The sequence below is a fragment of the Phodopus roborovskii genome, unplaced genomic scaffold (assembly GCF_943737965.1).
Source record: "Phodopus roborovskii unplaced genomic scaffold, PHOROB, whole genome shotgun sequence".
Classification (NCBI taxonomy): Eukaryota; Metazoa; Chordata; class Mammalia; order Rodentia; family Cricetidae; genus Phodopus; species Phodopus roborovskii.
In genome coordinates, this window is record NW_026126540.1 from 10,018,902 (window position 1) to 10,042,500 (window position 23,599).

A 23,599-nucleotide genomic window follows, 5' to 3' on the forward strand; every position below is an offset into this window, starting at 1 on the left:
CATGTGTGACATATTCATTCTTTATACTTTCACATTAGATGGCCATTTAGAGCTTTCTAACACATAGCTATCCACCCCATTGGTCAATAATTGTAAGAGGCTCCTAACCCAAACCCTACTCTCCCCAGATGAAATCTTCATCATGATACCAGATTCACCTCAATATTCTGGAGCATTAAATATCCCTTTATTCTTCAAGCAAATATTGCTTCTCCACCCACCAGGAGCCCAAATGACTAAAAGATTAAGTGAAATGTGCTCAGTGCTAAAGTAGCACTAATTAACTGCCATAGGAGTTTAAGATCATGGTGGTCCAGTGGAGGGCTGATATTTACTATACAGACCATAAAAAAATATATAGGACACAGAAGAAAGAAGCATGCTTAAAACACTTCCTGGGTTTCCATTTCCCACATTGCAAAATTCAAATGTGAAAACCAGTTTTTCCAGATCCAATACTATATAGAATTGGTCTCCTCAAGAAATATTTCTTCCTATTCTGATATCGCTTCTTAGCAGTGTGTGTGTGTATGTGTGTGTGTGTGTGTGTGTGTGTGTGTGTATAAATTTTCAATGAAATTTTGAGAAAGGCCATAGAAAGCCATAAACTAATATACTTTGTACAACATTGAAGAAATAATACTTTATTAAAATAGAGATTATGTAACACAATAAAGTACTAAGCTCATCTGAATTGTATAAGTAGATTTCAAGGTTTCAAATCTACTGTCTTACAGGGAAGTTTAGAAATGTCAGGCATATCCAGGGATAGGTTACAGAAGAAAATCATCTTGCCCAAACTGAATACTTATTGTTCTCTATTTTCAGATGTTTACTTTTCCTTTGTTTGGTTTTCCTAAGCACCATCTTCTCAGGTCACTACATATTCCCTTAAGGCTCTCTAAGAACTAGCATGCAAAGTAATAATCCCCTTCTGACATCTTCAATTATTCACTTTCACTAATCCTCTCAAAAGGGATCTTTGTTTCTTGAACTGAATAGGGAAACAGGAAACGATCTGCTTAAAGTAAGCTTTCTGTGACAATTCCACCTCAAGACTCTCACATTCCTTCCTGTGCTTCATTTTCCTTGGTGACATACATCATTATATTCAGTATGTTTTGCTTCTCTCCTTGTTGTTTTTCTTTCTTCAGAAAAAAAAGTGTCTGAAAGTATTCTACCTGCATTGTCAATGCTACAGTAATATTTCATACATATAACAAGCATTGTACAAGTATCTACAAAATACAGTTTAAGAATTACTCCTCTATTTTAAAAATAATAATTTTATTATGTGTATGAGTAATTGAGGCTTAGAAAGGTACTATAAATAAGAAAATCCAATGTTCTGAAATTCAGTTTGGTATTACAATATCATATGAATGTATTTCTAAATCTCTCTTTCTACTAGTATAGGTTAAGAAAGGATGAATTGGGTGTGGAACTGAGAAACACAGGTCAGTCCTCTATTATGTAAGCCAAGTTTCAATGATAAATGTGTTTTTGCCAAGATTCTCATATATATATATATATATATATATATATATATATATATATATTAAATATAGATATATTCAGTGCACAGCACCCAAGGCATGAAATGTTTTTCATAATATGCTACAAAAAGGAATCCTTTTGACACTTGACTTTCTGTGTCAAAACACTGAAAAACTAATTACCTGGCACCATTCCCTTAAAACCTAGCCTGAAACTTTGATTTGAAATGACAGTGATCCTTAAAATATGCCAAGAATCCACATTCCAGCTCTCACCTTTTCCATCTCAAACACTAATTTTTTTTCTTAACTTTGGACTTTTCCAGTAACAAAATTAAAGTTCAGAATGAGCCAGTTTTCGGTCATTTTTATGGGTCAAATAGACTTGTTATTTGGCACGGAAGTTTACCAGCTTTCTCCATTCCTCATAGGTGAAGTCCTGAGAGTACTGCCCTGAGTCATTGTGCCACACTACAAAGGAGCTAGTTATGAAAATAACACTGTCAGCAAACTGTTCCTTCTGAGACTGATAGTTCATGTGTTGTTAGTCCAGTTATTTTAAGTCTCATTAATACTTTTCCTTTGATCCATGGCTTACTAGGTTAATAATGAGTGTCTTAGAAGCAGAAAATCTATTTCTAATCAATTTGTTTTTATTTGAGCTTCTGATTTTTTTCTTCTTTAAAATCTGTGAGTCAAACTTTGCACACTAAAATAGTCACAAATTAAGGTTTAGGAAGTATCTGTGACTTTCAAATATACTTATTCTCTCCTTAGTTCCAAATGGCAACTTTAAAATCAATCAGAACTTTAGACCCATCCATTTTGATTCTTATTCCAAGAATAGAAACTAATTGAGTTCCATAGGGCTATTTCCTTAGAAAGGCAATTATTAGAAAGGCCTTAATATATTTTTTTAGGTAAGTTTTATTCCTGAGGAACTTCAAATCTCTAAGGTCATTTCATTTAGAAAACACTTAACCCCCCCCCCAAAAAAAAGCCCTGAAGTGACCTGATTTAATTTCTACCATCATATATATATAGAAGGTGTATATGGAATTGGAAGATTGAGATTTGAGATAAAATGGGGGAGGACCAAATTATAGAAACAACTATTTATTAAGATTAAGCACATATTTTAATACAATTTTATAAAGGGATGGCTACCAATAATATTTCAGAATTGTTTTAAGTAGCATTAAAGATTCTTTTTTATATTTGTATATATGGAAATTTTTAGGGGATAAAATCCTCCCTAAACAGAAGTTCAGATACGTGTATAAGGTGAACGTTGTTGTAATTCATTGTTCCCTTTTCACAATGTGTACAGATATTAAAAATGTGCTTGTATATTGCAAACATTAGTACAAACTGTTTTTATTTGTTTATTATACCTAGATATAGCTGGCAGAAAACACACAGACTTCTCCTCTACACAAATAGAAAAGCAGTAACTGTCTGTTTTTAATGGTCTTTAAATAGAGAAGAATGTAAGTTTAGGACAATTTGGAAACTTAAACCATTGTGAGTACTGAGATGATTTTATTCTGGCTACACATACCACATGTCTAGATTGAACAAATGAAAACACAACTAACTGGCACCCATTCATCTAATTTTCCCATTTAAATATGACCAATGATACAATAAGCTAATCTTGAATTAACATTCTACCAATTAAGTTTTTCTAAGTATATTTACTTAAAATCTCTTTCTATTAGTTTTTAATTGGGCTTTTTCATCATTATAGCAGATATGAATTATTTGGTCCTGAAGAACATGAGCTCTCTGTGTCCCTTTGCTTGGGACAGTGTTTATAACATTGTTTAACACTCCCTGCCTTGTATATCATAAATTTCTTAATCAGATGTGATGTACTGATAGTAAGAATCACAAGTATTCATAATCAACAGGCTCTGTTTCCTAACTACGTGACTTCAATCTGGGCACAGCTTTTTAATACTATGGGAAGGAAAGGAGAAATATATTTAACTAATTCTTCAGAGTGTTGTTGTTGATAGCAAGTATTATGTGTTTCTTCACATGTGTGAAACTGTTTAATTACCTTTGCTTAAAATAAACAAGCTCTTCAGTCATTTGTTATAATGCATGTACATGTGTATGTGTGTGTGGGGGGGGGTGTGCCTCACCATGGTTTTATTGTTCCATTTGCCAACAGTCCATTCAAGTGTGCAGGAAAGACTATAAACTATGAAATAGGTTCAGCTGTCTACCCAGTTTCTAATCTTGCCTTGTCCACTAACCTCTTCAAATCTCTATTCTCTCCCCCATACAGAGGAAACATAAAATTTTTGTCTCCTGGTTCTAAACACAGAGTAAATTTTAATGTCTATACTTATTGCAGCTTACAAGCAATGGCTTGATTAATTCAGCTCTCTACTGGTCACTTTCTTTGTCTAAAATTAACTCCTTCAATACATACATACATACATATATATATATATATATATATATATATATACACATATGTGTGTGAACATAATTAGGAATGCCATTTAAATATTTTTAATATATTATATGTATTAGACTTATCATTTACATATATTAAAATATTACATATCTATCATAAGAATATCTTTAACTTAGCAATATGTTAGAATATATAACCAATAGAATGCATATAATTTATGAATACTATATACATAATTTAGGAATAAAATTCCTAGGTTCAACAAAGTACATAAGAATAATGTGCACAAAGAGAAGAGGGGAACATAATTCTTCCATTCTAGTTGTGAAATAGGATGAACAAGCAGAGAAGATGTCTGATTAAGTATTGAAATAGAAACAAATATTAACTACATTTTAAAAACAGGGCAGGAATTTTTATATATGGTAGAAAAATAAAGACATGAGGATGTGTAAAGGATCTAGTTAAGTATTGTAAAATGGTCAGAAAAATGGCAAATTTAAGTGCTATAGCAATCATCCAAGTAGGCACAATGCTCTAAAGAATTCAGCTATAGCACTCACAAGTGCAAGTTTACAAATACTTAGGATACAAAATGGACCAACCTTAGGACAGCTGGTTATGAGTTGGAGGAAAAGATCTATAAAAATGGTGGAGGCCTATGCTACTGCCATGAAACAAAGTGCAAAATCAGAGAGAAAAGTGGTTTCTGGGAAGAGACTAAACAATATATTCAGTTTAGAAAATGCTGAATCTTGAATTTCAGTGAGAGATATATAGTAAAAAAAAAAAAAAAAAAAAAGAAAAGAAAAAGAAAAAAAAGTGGTTGAATAAGCTTAGATATAACAGCTAAGGCAGATATTTGAGGTTTCTAGAAGACTACTAAGGTGAAGGTAAAAATTAAATTAGATAATGTATATAAAGTGCCCACTGCTTTATAGCACCAGGAAGAAAATAAACCAGCTATTATATTTAGGGGCCTCATTCAAGAAAAGCAATTTCTACTCACTCCTGAGCATACTTATCAAGCCTATTTAGATAGGCCCCGAAGTTAAAGCTTCAGCTTAACCTAAGAAGCTCTCTCTGGATTTTCGAGAAAGCTTGATAAGATGATTGTCAATCTTTACTTTTCCTTCTTTAATCACTGAACCGTATTGATCTGTATTTCCTCAGCTATAACCAAGCTTAAAAGCCTCCTAGTAGAAGTGACTCTGTCTGGGTCATGACAAATCCATCCTAATGTAATATCTTTAAGAAAACATATTTTTAAATCCTTATCTATGAATGTTGTATAACATAACTGATAATTCATTAATGTAATCACTAGATAAAGGACCCAAGACTGACAACTATGCGAAAGATGGAAAAAAGTGAAGGCAGAGATAGAAGAGTCCTAATTTTCTTTCAATTTAGTCTTCCTAAATTTTCTCATTGTTCACAGGAAATAACTAACAGTCCACTAACATATATCATAGTGCAAAATGTTTCTTAGGCCAGTTTTTAATAACTTGATATGTCAAATGCTTTAAAATTTCATCTTATAAGCAATCAGAAAAACTGTCTTTGAGGCTATTTTTTAACTATGATTATCTAAAAAAAATACAGAGAAATTCTCTGTAACTTTTATTTTAATTCATTTTTGTTCTGAATGTAAACTGAATCAGCTGGATACCATACACTCACCCTCCCATAGAATTAGACACTTAAATGTATTCATAAGCATGTCCTAGCTGTAGACCTCTGAGCCCTAGCCTGCTGAAGAATTGTAACTTGATAATAGATAATGATTGCTCCCAAGGATGTGAAGAAGCCTTGTCATTCCATCTATGGATGATTGAATTTGTCTTTAATATCAAGTGGAATTATCTGAACTACACTTTCTTTATCATCAAACTGCCCTTGAAAACAGTTAGCCCACATATAACCATTTCAGAATTGAAAAATATATTTCCTATGATTGAAAAAACATCACCCAACATACACTGATAGTTTTCTAGGTATTAAAAACATCTGAACCTTAGCTTCAGACTATAAAAGTTATTATTATATAATAAACAATACCAGACAAGTTACCTAATACAGTGATCATTTGTTAAATATCAAAATTCTAAGTGATAAATTCCCAAAACAGAGCACACTTAATTGTCCTTGTGTTTATACAATGATATAGAAATGGTCTTGTCTATGTTGCCTTTGTTCTCTTAATAAAAGTAAAAGAAAAAAATGATTTTATTAATAATGGCATGAAAGAAGTTACCTATAAAAGAGTGAGTTTTCTATATGAGGAGCATTTCCACAGTGATTGGAGAAGAGGCTTGAATAGGGCTCAGGGAGCCATTTCCCTCCTATAACAAAGAATAGGTTTCTTACTGTGAAGAATCTAACCTCTGGTTCATAGGTGTTTGGAATTGCTTTGTGAAAGAGGTGTAGATATTTGGAGAAGCAGGGTATAAAAATGTTTCCAGAGAAAAACAAAACATTTCCTATGCAATTGGGCGAGGCAATTTCCAACACAAAGGATTTCCTGCATTTACAATATAAGAGAGACTTGGAAACTCAGAAAATAGCATTACATATTTATCTGGAACTTTGAAAATATGACTCAAATTTTCAAACCCAGGAGAAAGTCCCAGATGGTTCCCCTAATTACTCAAGCTAGATAATTTTGTAGTATTTTATTCAGAAAACATTCAGTCCATTCCAACTCTCCTATGTAGGCTACCAACAAGTTAATTAATCATAACAAAATGAGACTTCTTTGTTCTCCTTTTATATTTTGATTCAAATAAAAGCATCCTCATCTTTACTTCTGACATTTTACATAAGTATATCATACCTCTCCCAGCCCACAACCAGGATAGTCTTCTTAAGAACCAGGATCTGTGAAATATCCACAACTCCATCTTGCCCAACATTTAGGGTGTGGTGACAATATCCATTAAAATCCCACACCTTTAAGAGAAAAATGAAAATCAACATTGGGATGAAAACATGAAAATTGTCTTCAGTGTATGAAATAATACAGTGTAATAGGAGGAGTTTGTTAAATATGGGTATGTAATTCTGTATTGGTCTATCTTAATTGTCAATTTTGTGAGATTAGAAATCCTTGAGGAGGCGGCAAATCTCTTACTGTTTACTCTGAGGGTGTTTTCAGAGAGAACTAACTCATGTTGAAAGATCCACTGTAAATGTGAGCAGTTCATCCCATGGCAGTGATCCCGGAGATCCCAGGATGGTGCACTGGCACTTATGAGTCTGTTTCCTGACTTTTCATGGGACCAGCCTCTTACAGACTTCCCCACCGTGATGAACTTTTCTTCAAACCATGATGCAAAATAAACCCGTTGTTAAGTTGCCTCTGTCAGGAATTTTATGACAGCAACATGAAAAGTAACTAATACAGAATATGTGTACAAAGAAAAAGGTCTCTTACTATGACAAAACTAACCATATGGTTAATAGTCCTTTGGAACGGTTTCTTGGAAGAGGTGTGCATAAGGTTGGAGCTGCAGGGTACCTGTGTTCTAGAATGCCTTAAGAACTTACAGGGTTATTATGGGCAGGGGGTGGGGAATGTTGAAGGATAGGACTGCTAAGAGAAATTTACATGGTAGAGTATAAGCTCATAAGCTGTTAGAGGGGAAGAAGATTTTTAGTGAGGACTGTATAATTTGGTAAAGAGTCTGAAATTTTCTAATCATGTTCTGAGAACTTGAATAGAGCCGAGTTTTAAAAGTCATAACTAGCCTCCTTCTGTGTAGATGTGTGCATGTGTCTGTGCATCTCCTGCTTTTTCTTTGTTTTGTTTTTTATCTCTCTATATCTTTTTGTTTTATTCTAGTTTGTTTGTTTGCTTGCTTGCTTCTTTATTTTCTAAACATAGAGAGAAAGAAGGCATGGAGTTGAATACATGGAAATGTATAGAGGAACATGAAAGAAATGAGAAAGGGAAAGTCTTGGTGGGAATATATTATGTGGATAAAAATCTATTTTCAATTAAAAAAAGCAATAGAGTAACTTGTTTGGCTGAAGATAGCATTCAGGCTGTGACATGGATACTGCTTATTGTTCTTGTTCTCCCATGAGACAACAGCAAGTAGATAACAAACGGTTTTAAGTGAGTATTAAGTTGTAGACCCAGTAGTTGAGATAATAGCTGTCAAAACTGCTTAAGAGATTAATGTCATTAAAGAGATAATGTTCATAAGAACAATAGAAAAGGTGCCATGAGGATAATACACCTGTCATCAAAGTCCGCAACTTATAAAAATGAAAATTCACTTATAATTGGAACCCCTGGACTGAAAATACTACCAAAATTATTTCTTACTTGAAAACTATTCCCTAAAGATGTGTATTCACAGATTTGGCTATCCAAACACACAGAAGACATTGTAGGCATAGTAGAAGGGCCAAACTATATCTCAATACGGAAGCAGATCTTGGCAGCAGCATCACCATGGTCTTGGGTTGACAGATACATATAATTTGAGAATTAATAACTTAGGCTGGCACTGAGATTTCAGAAAGCTGCTGAAGTACAATAATTTATAGAGTCAAATGCCCAATGAAAGGATTTTCAGAGGTCATTGCGTGCAGCTCTGAAGGTGAAACCTAAATTGCATTATAGTGCCCAGGATGTCAACAGTACTAGAACCAACTAACACATGCTGAAGAAATTGTATACACGGATTGGGACTTACTAAAAGAGAGTGCTGTGTGTTAAATGCTACAAAACTACAAGGATACTGCTACCTATGGCTGCTAGGGTCCAGAAGATTCCATCATGATCACAAGATAAGAGTTGTTGAATTTTGTGTTTGACATGATAGATGGGTGGATTGCTTTAGTCCAATCACTCTGTTCCTTACCTTCATGCCTTTATTTTGAAATGATGGTATTTATTTTGTCATTATACACTCTCTCTCTCTCTCTCTCTCTCTCTCTCTCTCTCTCTCTCTCTGTGTGTGTGTGTGTGTGTGTGTGTGTGTGTTTGTGTGTGTGTGTGTGTGTGTGTGTGTTTGGTGTGGTGTACAAGGCTCGGTATTATCGTGAATGTAACTAAAAATTGAGTTGCTCACTGACTTTATAAGAGACTTTGGCATTTTGGCTTCTGAATACTGCTAGAACTGTTAAGATTTTGGGAACTTTTATAGTTCAACTGAATTTATTTTGCATTATGAGATGTTCATGAGCTTTGAGGACTATTAGTGCGATGATTTTTGGTGCTGGGAAGAATCTGGGTAGAGTGGGTATTTGGCATGCATAGCATCCTATATTTAATCACCAGCACTACACACACACACACACACACACACACACACACACACACACACACTCGGTATATTTGGGTATTAAGTTGACAAGGAATGAATTTGTGATGAGCCATTTGTTAAACTGCTGGAATTTAGAGTCACCTAAGAGGCAAACTTCTGGGAACATCTATTAAGGTTTTTCCAAAAGTTCAACTGAGGAAGAAGGATACAACCTTACTGTGGTGATATCACCCCCATGGACCATGATATTAGTCTGGATTACAAAAAGAAAAGCTATTGTAGCATGTAGATTGAAGACATAATGTGACCAGCTGCCTTATGCTGCTGCTGCCATATCTTTTCCCCAGTGGTGAACTAAACCAGTGGTTCTCACCCTCCCTAATGTGGTGACCCTTTAAAACAGTTCCTAATATCGTGGTCATCCAAAAACATGAAATATTTTCATTGCTACTTCATAACTATATTTTTTCTTCTGTTATGAATTGCTATGTAAATATATGTGTTTTCCTATGGTTTTCTGTGAAGGGGTCATTTGACCCCCAAAGGAGTCTTGAACTACAAGTTGAAACAGCTGAACTAAACCCTAAAGCTAAAAGGCAAACCTACTCTGTACTAAATATAATTCTGGTAGGTTTTGTTACAATTAATCATCTTAGAATTCAAACTTAGGTGTATCTATTACTCTTTGTGACACAAAATATCCTTGAAGTATCTGGAATGAACAAAAATGATGTGTTAATGAATAATTGGTGACTGGAAATATGTTTGTAGATTTTAAGTATGGGCCAATTGCAGAACAAACCAAGTCTTTAGAGGGTTGTGAATGAGGGTCTCCCAGGGTCTGTGGTAAAGAAACTGAAAATTTAGTTGCTTACTAATGAGTAGAGTTCCATTAGCTTTAATAATAGAAATAGCAAAGCAGGATTATAGAGTTTCTGAAGAGGTAAACAATGGATGAACCTAGAAACTGTCATCCTTCCCAGCAAAAGAAAGGCATGGAAGTCCCATGACCCTGCCCACATGCCTTTCTTCAGATTTTTCTATCTGGCTATTTATCTGTATCATCTGAAATATTTTTAAATGTATGTGTAAATATAATGAAGTGGGTTTTTTTTTTGAGATTTGTGAAATACTCTTGTAAATACATGAGTGGTTCATAGGAATCTTAATTTAAAATACATGGATTAGAGGCGTAGGTCACAATCTCTCCTTACAACTGTCATTCTAACTATGGAGCAGTCAACTAGGAATGACCCCTCAGTTTGTAAACTCTAACCTAAGAATACCAAATTGGTACCTGCTGAAAAATCTGCCACATAATTGCTTTGGGTGGTGAGTAATATCTGTAATTTTTAGTGGCCACCAGTTGTATTGAATATTTTGGAATCTGTTGAAATCCTGGCTATTCATTTGTCTTCCATTATGTGTACTCCTCAAGGATGTATGAAGGATTAAATATCTAATTCTGCATCTAAAACATACTCCTTGTGTGTTGGGTCTCTTGTCTTTTGCTAATTGAGCTGCCTGGGGACATAGGTTGCCATGCCAATTCTTAAAGAATATCTAACTCTCTACTCAGAATTCTACTCTCTACTAAGGAATCATGGTACCGACATGGCCAAAAGATACACTTTTAGATAAGAAATCAGTAGGTCACTGGCAATTAGAAGGAAGCCCTAAGATTAAACATTTTCTGACATATATTATGCAGAGGTCAAGTTGGTACTATATATCAAAATTAAAATCAATAATACATTCTTTGACTTCAAAATTCAACATCTGAAAATCTATCTCATACTCATTCTTGTGAAATGGCATGTGTTCAGGCACACCCTATAGCATTGTTTATAAACCCTAAAATTTTGAATCACACTGATTCCTATTAGCAGGAGACTTAGGTTGTATCTTATGATACAACCACCAGGAGATGGATTGGGTTGCTAGCGTTATTCAGTAGCTAAAGCACATGCCTATAATATGTTCCATTCTCAGTAATACCCTCCATGTACACAAGAGGAGAAGAATCATCTGCTATTTCTAGACTCTCCCCAAAACTCTAATGGCTATAACAGTTTTGACTGGGATGCTTTAATTCTTGGACGTTTACCACCCTCAATTGTGAAATACAGATTTGAGCCTGTACTGTTCTGTGTGTGTGTGTGTGTGGCTTGCAAGAGTTGCAATAGTGTCGGGTTAAAATTAAGCATGTTGTAGAATTTAACAAACAACATCATTTATGTAAAATATCCATATAAACTAATATCCAGGTCAGAATCACAAAACACCACACCAACATGTGCAGTGTTCTGTCATCTAGTAACAAAGAGCTCTTCTAGGCTAGAAATATAAACAAGAAATGAGCAACACACAGGTATCATAATAGGAAAAGGGAACAGAGATTTTGTGTAGATATTGTTTCAAAAATTAATTACTTTTAAGATCCTTCAAAACCATGCTAAGTGGAACATAATGTGAATTCTTTGATCATACAGCTTCTTATTTGAGATGGTAAATGGGTTGCAAACTATTGTTCATTTTCATTTCCTCACAAAATAAGCCCAAAAACTTACCCTTTATTGACATGGCTAGTACAGAAGTTGCCAAACTTTGGATTATGTGGTGTGACTATGATAAGAATAAATGTACCTGAGAAAAGAACAAGATCTCCTGAGCACATTGGGTGTGGGGTTGGGGAGCAGTGAGTGGAGAGGGAGCTAGGAGAATGAGAAGGGGAGGAGATGAAAGCACATGGGACTAGGAAGATTGAGTCAGGGGAGGAATAAATAAGGGAAGAGAGAGAGAGAAAGAGAGAGATACCATAATACCATAAAAGAGGGAGCCATTATAGGTTTTAAGAGAACACTGACTCTAGAGAAATGTCCAGAGACCTACAACATTGACCCCAACTAACAATTTGAGCAACAGTGGAAAGGCTACCATAAATGCCCTTCCCTGATAATGAGATTAATGACTAACTTATCCACCATCATAGAGCCCTCATCTAGTAGCTGATGGAAACAGAAGCAGACACCCACAGCTGAACACTGAGCCAAACTGGAATCTACTGGTCCCCCATACTGATAGCTGGGAAACCAGCATTGTACTGACTCAGACACTCTGAGCATGGGTCTCAGTTAGAAGGCCTGGGCAGTCTAAGAGACCTCTGACAGTGGAACCAGGATGTATCCCTGGTGCACAAAAGGACTTTGGGAGCACATTCCCCATGGAGGGATATTCCCTTAACCTAGAGGCAGGAGGGAGGGCCTAGTCCCTACTCCAAATGACTTGACAGATTTTGATGACCCTTCCTGGAAGGCATCACCCTCCCTGTGGAGTGGGGGGGGGATGGGATAGAGAAAGAGAGGGAGGGAAGGAAGGGAGATGCTGGGAGGGAGAGGGAACTGGGATCAATATGAAAAATAAGAAAAAAAGAATAAAAAAGAATAAATACACCTTAAAATTCAGTAATTATGCTGCTAAATAGATTTTAGGCTTATTTTAGTACAAATGTATGTGTATCTTTGAGTGTATATGTGCACATGTGTGTAGATATCCATGGAGGCCAGAAGAGGATGCCCTGGAACTAGAGTTCCAGGCAGTTTTAGAATGTGGATACTGGGAATTAAACTCAGGTCTGCTGGAAGAGCAGAAATGATTCTAAACTATTGAGCCATCTTTTCAGCCACTATACAAATACAGTCATGGTCACCTCTAAAATGTTCAGGTTTCTACAGAGAGTCCAGGGTCACCTAGGATCTGCATCCATGTTGTGTTACTGTCCTCGAGACAAGATGAATCCTTGGCTCAAGCTAAGACAATTCTCAAAAAGAAATATTGAAAAGATCTGGCCATTCTTCATTCTAGGAAGCATTTATTATGGGTCATTTTTGCAATATCTGTAAAATCTTCTTTACCCTGAACTCTATAACCAGTTTCTTCTACATATTGGTAAATGGGCTTTTATCACTTGCTTTATTTTTGCCTCAGTTTCACAGGTTAGGACTGAAGCATTGGCTGATTCCTTTTGCCTGCCTATCATGCCAGTTGTAATTGTTGCTCTTTTGTTTCACTTGATCTGTTAGGATTGGGGTGACCTGACCAGTGACTTACACACTGTAGCATGTCTCCTATGACTATTGCTCTTTCCTATACCAATCTCCAGTCACTTGTCGTTGATGTGGATTTGCATAGCCATGTTGTACTTATATACACAGATTTTCATGTTGAACCCACCCAGGCTGACAATTATCAGCCTGGGCTCTCCCTGAACTTTTGTCACTATGTGTTGGATAGTATTTCTCCATACCCAGGTAGCTTTATGGGACTCCCCAGCACCTTAACAGGATGCATTATGCACCCCATAACCATGATCTATTCCCCATTGGAAGTAGTCTAGCATCTTCATGTCCCTGTTATTACAGCTTTGAGAGTCATGGAGGTTATTCAAGAAACTACTATCTTTTTCCTCATGATATCACATCCATCTCCAGTCAAAGGTGATCATGGATCTCTACATGACACAAGGCGGGAAATTTCACTGATATGCATGATTCCGAGATGTATCTGGCTTTATGTGAAAATGTGATCATGATGCAAATTAAAATATTTCCTTTCTCACAGAAGAAATAAATGGTAGTTATAAAATAAGAAAACTAAACAAAATAAGGTACCGTTAATTTAGGATAGAAAAGAAATATGATTGTGATTATAGTTTTATTATCCTGTCTTACCACCTCACTACTTTCATATAACAAAAATACAAGTCATTAAATATGTTTACTTTCAAGTATTCATTTTTTGAAAAAAATATATTACTGCCATTTAAAAACTTTATTATGTTGTTCTATTCTTCATTTTATAAATTTGAAGAAAGAAAACTGGAGATGTTATCTGAAGCATGTGAAAATTATACAGACCTCTTGTTTTCAAAAAGTAATCAAGTACCAGAAAAGGTTTTCTGAAATAAGTATGCCTCGTTGTATCGTTTTACAAATAATTAATTCAGAAAAGCCATTTATTCATCATTTTAAAAGCTTCATTATTGGCTGGCTTTTTCAGGTCTTATCTGCTCTTCTCTTTCTTCTTCTGAGGCCACAGAGGCAGCAGCAAGCAAAGCTCTAGTTGTGCCTCTCCACATATCCTTCTAGCCTCCTCATATCTGGGTAGAAAAAGCCTCATTTTGGCCCTACCTTTACAGTCCCATCTGTGCTGCCAGTCAAAAGCCGGGTCTCATTTGCATCCAGGGCCATGGTGCTGATCTCTGCATTGCCATGGCAACCAGAAAACTGTTTGATTTTCTGCCCAGTCTCTATCATCCAGAAGGAAACAGTAGACCCTACATCAGAGCTGATTACCTAGGAAAAAATAACATAGTGGAGAAATTAAATATAGTTTCAGGATTAATCACATTCATTTCAATAAAAACATCTTGAATGTGCACTTTCACTCTTATGATCTCCCAGCAGTTAAAGACATTTTTTTCAATGTGTTTTTCTTCTGTTTGTTAAGGTGATAACATTTCAGTTTGTAGGCAAGAGTTGAAGTCATGAAGTCATGATCCTCTCTATCATAGAAGATGGTAATCTGCTTCCTTTACACACATTCAGTTGACTGTCTAGAGCCCATCTTGACTTAATACCTCACTGTCAATAAGCATAATAAATCACATTTGTTTAAGAAAATGAACCTTATAGCTATGGTACTAAGACACTATTTACTAAACAAAATGGAACTTTTTATTTGTGATCTACTTCCCAAGTAGCATTAAAAAAAAGCACTTTAAGCCCTTATGGGAAGTTAAAGTTCAACAAGTTACTGGAACAGTTTTTTTTTTGTTTGTTTGTTTGTTTTGCTTTGTTTTGTTTTTGTTGTTGTTTTGCTTTGTTTCTTTTTTAATGCTATCATTCCTTTCCTTCTCTTTCTCTTTGTTCAGAATGGTGTGTGTGTGTGTGTGTGTGTTTTACACTTATTCAGGTATCACTAAATACAAAGAGCACAGGTTAAATATAAATCCACACGTACATTTCAATATGAAAGCAACAAAACAAATGCTAGGAGGAACAAGACTAAATATGTTAAGAATGAGGAAATGTGGAGTTACTAAAGGCAAGTCAACTACTTTCCACTCAAGGTAAGCAACACCTGTAAGGCATTTTTTTGTTAAAAACCACTTTACAAGTAAGGCTGTAGAAATCTAGTTAATGAAAGAAAAATGGTAAACACGTAAATATGTAGGCAGTAATTTATCTAGAATAATATCTTGATTTTGAGAAAACAAAGTAAACCTTGCTGTTTAAATATTATTATTCTATAAATGAAAACATACATAAAAGTTTATATTTTATATCATGTGTGTTGAGGGAATCTGGTGCATGTTAGGGGTTAGTGATGATTAGTAACACATGCATACATTGTACAGACACTTATTTAACATGCAGACTGTGACAGGAGGGATTTAGAGATTCATTCCTAGATGAATCAAAAAAACTCCAGGTCTATGCGTTAAAACCTCCACACAGGGTTAGAGAGATGACTTAGTCTGTAAAGAGCTTGCCACACAAGCATGGCGACCTGAGTTCCAGCCCCAGCACTTATTTAAAAACAAACAAATCAACAAACAAAAAAACCTGGACATGGCAACCCACTGCATTTATCATGCCCATGATCACTTGCAAACTCAGAAAACATTACTAGAACCATGATTTTACAGTTGATTCTTGGCAGCTAATTCTTTCCTCCTACCTTTTGTTATGAGTTTTGCCACTCAAGGTGAGAGTGGTATATGGTGGTCTACCTTTACTCCATTGTATAACCCCATGAAATTTAAATTTTGCTTAAAAGAGAAGAGTATTTCTTACTGACAAGCATTAAAAAATTTAATGAAGACCAAGTTCACAGTGTATGAAGGGATAAAGAAAGTAGGTGTTTCAGGGTTTCTATTGCTGTGGTAAAATACTATAATCAAAAGTCACTTGGGGAGGAAAGGGGAGGAAAGGAAACTGGGGCAGGAACCTGGAGGCAGGGGCAGAAGATGGATTGCTGCTTACTGACTTGTTCCTCGTGGCTTCTTCAGCTTGCTTTCTTAGAGCACTCAGGACCATCAGCCTAGTGGTGTCACTGCCCACAATGGACTGGTTCCCTGTCTTAGTTATTATTCTATTACTGTGAAGAGACACCGTGCCCAAAGCAATTCCTATAAAAATAATCACTTAAACGTGGGTTCAAAGCTTATCCCTAGTAACAACATCCTCCCAAAAGGCCTCATTTCCAATTATTCCCAACAGGACACTTCAAAGCAGAATGACTTGTATCTTTGAAATAATGTGACCTAATACTTCATCACCTCAAGTATATGACTCTTTCCACTTGATTTTTGTTTGAGCACCCAGATTCTCCATCAAACATGCTCAAGTCTGACTGTTTCACTAGTTAATTGCCTGAAGTTTGACATGAAGATCAAGCATATTAATTAATCTCTGTAAGCATCACTTGACCCATCTGTGATGCAAAGATAGTTATAACAACAAGCCCAAACACTGTTTAAAAGGCTTAAAGAAGCTAATATTCATAAATTGCTAACTATAGCATATGGTATTGCAGCAAATAAGTTATGAAAGTTAGGCATGTCACTCTTCTAAGGTTCATTTGTATGACCTATTATTATGGCTGATTCATCTTTCATATTCAAATCAATTTAAGAAAAATAGTAGTATATAACTATCTGCTACCATAACAATAAATGAGGATGATTATAATTGTAGAAACTAGATGTCAATGTACATTTTAAATTTCAAATATGTTATGGCTGTTAATGTACATAATTATTATTTGTTTTATTCTTTCACAATTTTATACATAAAATGATTAAACCTATTCACTTTCTTATTTTTGTTCTCTATTAGCCCCTTTACACTCCTAACAGATTACTTCTCTTTCAAGTAAGTCTCCATTCTGTCATATTATTCACATGTCTCTCTCTCTCTCTCTCTCTCTCTCTCTCTCTCTCTCTCTGTGTGTGTGTGTGTGTGTGAGAGAGAGTTGTGCATGTTTGTCTGTGTGTGGCAATCACTATATTAAATTAGAGTTGCCTGTATAAGTATGAAAGGGGATTATTTAACTGAACAATAATGGCAACCTAGCAGTCTTCTATAACTGAGTAACTATTAAATAAAATTCCTCAGGGAGGAATAGGGTTCATGAGCTTCCCTGACAGGCCAAATCTCATGCAGGTCTTCGGCAGATAAACCCAGCCTTTTTAAGTTCTGTCATGAAATAGTCACATAATGACCAGAAGCAAATATTTCATAAATTCTCAGAAATTTAGATTCCACCCTGTTTAAATAAATGCAACTTTCTCTAACCATAAAAGAAAGCAAACAAACAAATAAAAACAGTGTGGTAGCACTCTTTTAAGAAAGGACTAAGGCACCCGCCCGAACTCCCTGGGTTGGCCCCTGATCCTGCTGTTCCTGTCTCTGGTCCCCATCAAGAGCACACTTGGAGCTCTGATACACCCCCCACCCATCCCCACTGCCAGCCTACCCACCCTAACCTGAGCACTACCCTACCCACGGTCCTGGCGCTATGGTTGAGCACTGGGACAGAGGGTGGAGCCAACAGTCCACCCTACTTCAGAGACTTCTAGCCATGCAGGACCACCTGTAATTTCCACCTTCTTGATCATTGACCCCACCTCCAGTCCTCTGCTGGGTCCCTGGCCCCTCCCAGAGATCCGGCTATCTCTGCAGGACCACTGTGAGTACCTGCTGGCATCTTCTACTGGATCCTCATCCTTGACCCCATCCCTGGATCCCTGTCTGAGGAGAAACCTCCTAGAGAGCTTGGACCACAAAGAGCTACAGATATTGAATCTCAGACCCACAAAAGCCCATCGGGGAAGTACCATAGAGAGAGGGGGGAGACACCACGAACACATACTGGAAGAAGCTAGAAGAAGGCAATACAAGAGAACACTTAAAAACAGAAAGACAAGCATGACACCATCAGAATCTAGGGAATCTACACCAACTAGAATGGAACACAACAACAAAGCAGAGGAAGCAAAAGGGTACAAGTTAAAAATCACCATCATAAAAATGATAGAGGCCCTCAAAGAAGATGTGAGAAAATCCCTTAAAGAAATGGAGAAAAAAACAAACAACAAAGTGGAAGAAATAAACAAATTCCTTAAGGAAAGTACAGAAAGCCAATAAAAAACAATTAAGCAGGTGAAGGAAACAGTTCAAGACTTGAAAACTGAAATAGAGAAAATAAAGGCAACACAAACCGAAGGAATGCTGGAAATAGAAAAGCTGGGCAAAAAATCGGCAACTATGGACACAAGCATAACCAACAGAATTCAAGAGATGGAAGAGAGAATCTCAGGTGCAGAAGATAAACTAGAAGAAATAGATTCATCGACCAAAGAAAATCATAAATCCAACAAATCCTTAACACAAAACATCCAGGAAATGTGGGACACCATGAAAAGGCCAATCCTAAGAATAATAGGCATAGAGGAAGATAAAGAAGCCCAGCTCAAAGGTGCCGAAAACATATTCAACAAAATCATCGAGGAAAACTTTCCAAATCTGAAGAAGGGCATGCCCATGAAAGTACAAGAAGCATACCAAACCCCAAATAGGCCGGACCAAAGAAAAAAAGACCCCTCGACATATAATAATCAAAACACCTAGCATACAGAATAAAGAAAGAATATTAAGAGCAGTGAAGGAAAAAGGACAGGTAACATATAAAGGCAGACCTATCAAAATTACACCTGACTTCTCCACAGAAACCCTCAAGGCCAGAAGGTCCTGGATAGATGTTCTAAAAGTATTAAGAGAACACGGATGCCAGCATAGGCTACTATAACCAGCAAAACTCTCAATCACTATAGATGGAGAGAACAAGATATTTAATGACAAAACCAGATTTTCCCAATACGTATCTACAAATCCAGCCCTACAGAAAGTATTGGAAGGAAAACTCCAACCCAAGGAAGGTAACTACGCCCACAAAAATGTAGACAACAGATAACCCAACTACACCAGAAACCAAGGGTGAAGCAGAACTAATATATTCACAATACCACTGCCAACAACAAACCTAAATCAAACAAGCATCAACAATCAATGGTCCTTACCCTCAACATTAATGGTCTTAACTCACCTATAAAAAGACACAGGCTAACAGAATGGATACGAAGAAAGAATCCATCCTTCTGCTGCATACCAGAAACACATCTAAGCTTCAAAGATAGACATTACCTCAGGGTAAAGGGTTGGGAAAAGATTTTCCAATCAAATGGAAATAAGAAGCAAGCAGCCATAGCTATCCTAATATCTAACAAGTTAGACTTCAAAAAAAAGTTAGACTTCATCTCAAAAGAGATGAAGACGGTCATTTCATATTCATCCCAGGAGAAATCCATCAACACAAAATCTCAGTTCTGAACACCTATGCCCCTAATACAAAGACACCCACATTTGTAAAAGAAACACTACTAAAATTCAAAACTCTTATAAAACCTCACACACTTATAGTGGGAGACTTCAATATACCATTCTCAACACTAGACAGGACCACAAATAAGAAACTCAACAAAGAAGCAAAAGAATTAATAGAAGTTATGTCTCAACTGGGTTAACCGACATCTATAAACATTAAATCCAAAGACAAAAGAATATACCTTCTTCTCTGCTCCACATGGAACCTTTGCTATAAAATCGACCACATACTAGGTGATATAAAACAAACCTCAACAGATACAAGAGAATAGGAATAGTCCCCTGTATCTTTTCAGACCACCATGCTTTAAAATTGGAATTCAACAACAACACAAATAGCAGTAAACCTGCAAACTCATGGAAAGTGAACAATGTGCAATTGCATCACTCCTGGGTCAAAGAAGAAATAAAGAAAGAAATTAAGGACTTTCTAATATTCAACGAGAATGAGGACACAACATACCCGAACTTATGGAACACCTTGAAAGCAGTGCTACAAGGCAAGTTCACATTGCACTAAGTGCCCATATGAAGAAAACAGAGGATAGTCACATAAGAGAATTAACAGTGCAACTGAAAACCTTAGAACAGAGAGAAGCGAATTCACCGCATAGGAGTAGACACCAGGAAATAATCAACTTGAGGGCTGAAATCAACAAAATAGAACCCAGGAAAACAATACAAAAAATCAATGCAACGAAGTGTTGGTTTTTTGAGAAATGCCTGTAGGAAACAGGAGCAAACACCCATACATAAACACTGAGTCGAACTAGAACCCAGATCCAGATGGAGAGGACAGGACCAGGTGGCAGAAACACACAGAAACAGCTTACCGGAACAAGGAGGAGCTAATGGGCCACCAGACTGATAGCTGGGAAGCCAGCTTGGGACTGACTCAGGCCCCACTGAATAAGGGTCTCAGCTAGAAGGACTGAGCAGTCTAAGGGACCTCAGACAGTGGAGCCAGGATGTATCCCTGGTACACGAAAGGACTTCATGAACACATTTCCCATGGAGGGATAACTGCCTTAATCTAGAGACAGGAGAGAAGCCCTAGTCCCTACTTCACATGACCTGTCAGATCTACATGACCCCAACTGGTTGGCATTCCCCTACATATGGAATTGGTGTGGGGGGAAGGGAGCGGAGGGTGATTAGAGTGCATGTGAGTTGGCAGAGGCAGAAAGGGTAAAAGGGAGGGAGGGAGAGAAGGAGGGAGGGAAGGAGAGGGAACTGGGATCGACATGTAAAATAATAAATTAAATTAAAAAAAATGCTTTGACTCCAAAATTTAAATTGAAGGACAAGTTACTGGGGAAAAGGATTTCTATTTTTGTTTCCACAGAAAATGAAAAGATGTGGATTCCTTCCAGACTAATGTGGTTTGATCACGCCAGACAGCCTGAAACAGAGTACAAGGTGATCCTACATTTAAAACAGCTGGACAAAGCAGCCCTACAGACTACAGCCAGGATTTCTGAATATTCTTAGAATCCCCCATGACAGTGCCCCTTACCAGCAGTAAGTAGTTTGGAAAGAACAACGCCCAAATTCCCAAATATTGTGTATACATGTTTGTTTTCATTTAATTGGACTTTGTTATATAAAATAAATAAATAAAAAAAGAAAAGAAAGGACTAAGGCTTGCGAAGCATTTATTTTTATTTCTTATATTCAAATTTAGTAGGTATTATATGTTCTGCTCTCCAGCACACAAAGGTGAATGTTCCCCAGCAGAAGTGCCCATGAAAGTTGACATTTACGAGCCATGTAAGAAGACTTCTTTCTCTACCCTTTTACCTATGTAGAACTTTGTTCTGGACTCAGCACTGTCTACCTTCTCCTGCATTTACTACCCCTGCCCTGCCTGTCTGCTTGAGCTCCAGCACATTAGTCACCAGTTTTTATCACTCTTCTCTTCCTTTAGGGCTGGAACATGAAACCTGAATCAACTGTGACAATAGCAGAGAGCCACTCTGATACCATTACACAGAAATCTGTGTTCTTGTACTGAAGACAACAAAGAACTTCATTGATACCTACCATGTCACAAATACACAACATGCTTTAACTAGTCTACTCTTCTAGAGCAACATCAGAATATTGAAAAAGCAATGAAAAAGGAAATGCAATAGTTTCATATTTAATGAGAGAACAGTACAGTTAATGTAGATTGCCAGATTAGGAAAGCAATTTAACTGTAGGACACTGGGGACTATATTTTTAACCCATTATTTTTGTTGCTAACAAAGCCCAGATTAATACTGAAAACACACTGGTGTGCTTTATTCTCACTAAAGGATATTTTTTAATGTATACAGTTCAAGCCTGGTTGCCTTTTGTAAGTGTAAAACTCAACAAATGTTAACTTGCCCTCTAACTGCAGAAAAGAAGTAGCCCCACCTAATACCCATATTCCAGTGCAAATGGGCCTTTGACAAGCACACAATCCATTTTATGTACCCAAGCTAATAAGTGTCTATAAATATATGGATCTTTCTGACTCTCTCATCTAAGGCTGTCACAGCTAATCAGACAATTTAAAGAAATCAGAAGTTATATCCATGTCAGCTAATTGTCTTCTTGGAGTTCCACAAATAGCAGTTAAAGTGAGTCATCTTTCATATGCATCCAAGTAGGTGTCTAAGTAATAGTGGAAATAAAAAGTGATAGCAGCAGATGCCATTAACTACCAGGGGATGGAGATATTTTATTTAATTGCTGCTTGTAATTTTATTTCTTTAGCCAGTGCTATTTATGGCTCCATAATATGGACCAGGTTACTTCCTTTCTTATCATTTCCCATCATATCACTAGGAGTTATATCAGTAAGGGGAAAGATGAGGAGAACGCTAACATTTGGTGCACTAGTATATCCACCGGATTCAAATATTTTAATACAAGCATTTTCCATCTGTAAATTTTGTTCATCAAATATTGCCTTTTTCCTGTGTTAATTTGTAGTTACTCTTTCATATTTATCTGTTGGATTCATTGATCACCCATAACATGCAAAGCTGTATATCTAAGACTTACCTACAATAATGAAAGGCCCTATATTACTATTTGTGAGAAAAGAGAGAAGAAATTTTGATGATACAAAAGTTAATGAAGAAAGGCGGAGAAAAAATAAATGGGAAATAGAGAAAATGTATTAAAATGATGTTAAGTAATCATAACAATTATGCAGAAATGTGATGGATACAAAGAGAGTACTTTGGATGAGTTCAAAATTGAAGCAAGACCTAACTAACATGAAGGAACAGTTATACAGATAATTAGGAGACAAGAATTTCAGGTAACAGAGCCAGCAATGCATAAACCTTCCACATAATAGCAAGGAGGCACACAAAGCTTACACAGAGTGATGGGGAAAGAGCCAGTGGTTGAGTCTGCCTGTGGACAACTTACAGGGATTCAGAACACTGAAGAGCTCCACATCATCACTTAATGACAAAATCATTTAATATAAAGTACACTCTTAAGTAATTAGTTGTTTTGTTTTTTGAGATAGGGATTTTCTGTGTAACATTGCTACCTGTCCTGAAACTAGTTCTATAGACCAGATTGGCCTCAAACTCACAGAGATGTGCCTGTCTGGCTCCCTAGTGCCGGGCATAAAGGTATGTGTTACCACTGCATAGCTAACCCTTAGAATTATTCATATATGTGTGTGTGTGTGTGTATACATATAGTCATTTAAAAGAACATAATATATAGAATAATACACACCATACATACATACATACATACATACTCATACACACACACACACACACACATACACACACCAAGTGTGTGTATATGTGTGTTCACTTGTATAAGGTAAAAGAATTCAGGGATTCTGGTAGTTACACAGTCCCACCCAGAAATATGTTCATGCTC

At 36.4% G+C, this 23,599-nt stretch overlaps 1 protein-coding gene across 1 annotated transcript in view; it reads right to left on the bottom strand.

The window, feature by feature from the left end:
• Wdr49 (WD repeat domain 49) overlaps positions 1–23,599 on the bottom strand; it is a 155,213-nt gene that overhangs the window by 48,795 nt on the left and 82,819 nt on the right. Inside the window, exons 8-9 of the mRNA XM_051199234.1 lie at positions 14,396–14,560; positions 6,764–6,879 (exon numbers count right to left, since the gene is read on the bottom strand). Of these exons, the coding sequence (XP_051055191.1) occupies positions 6,764–6,879; positions 14,396–14,560 (281 nt within the window). The remainder of the gene's footprint in view (positions 1–6,763; positions 6,880–14,395; positions 14,561–23,599) is intronic.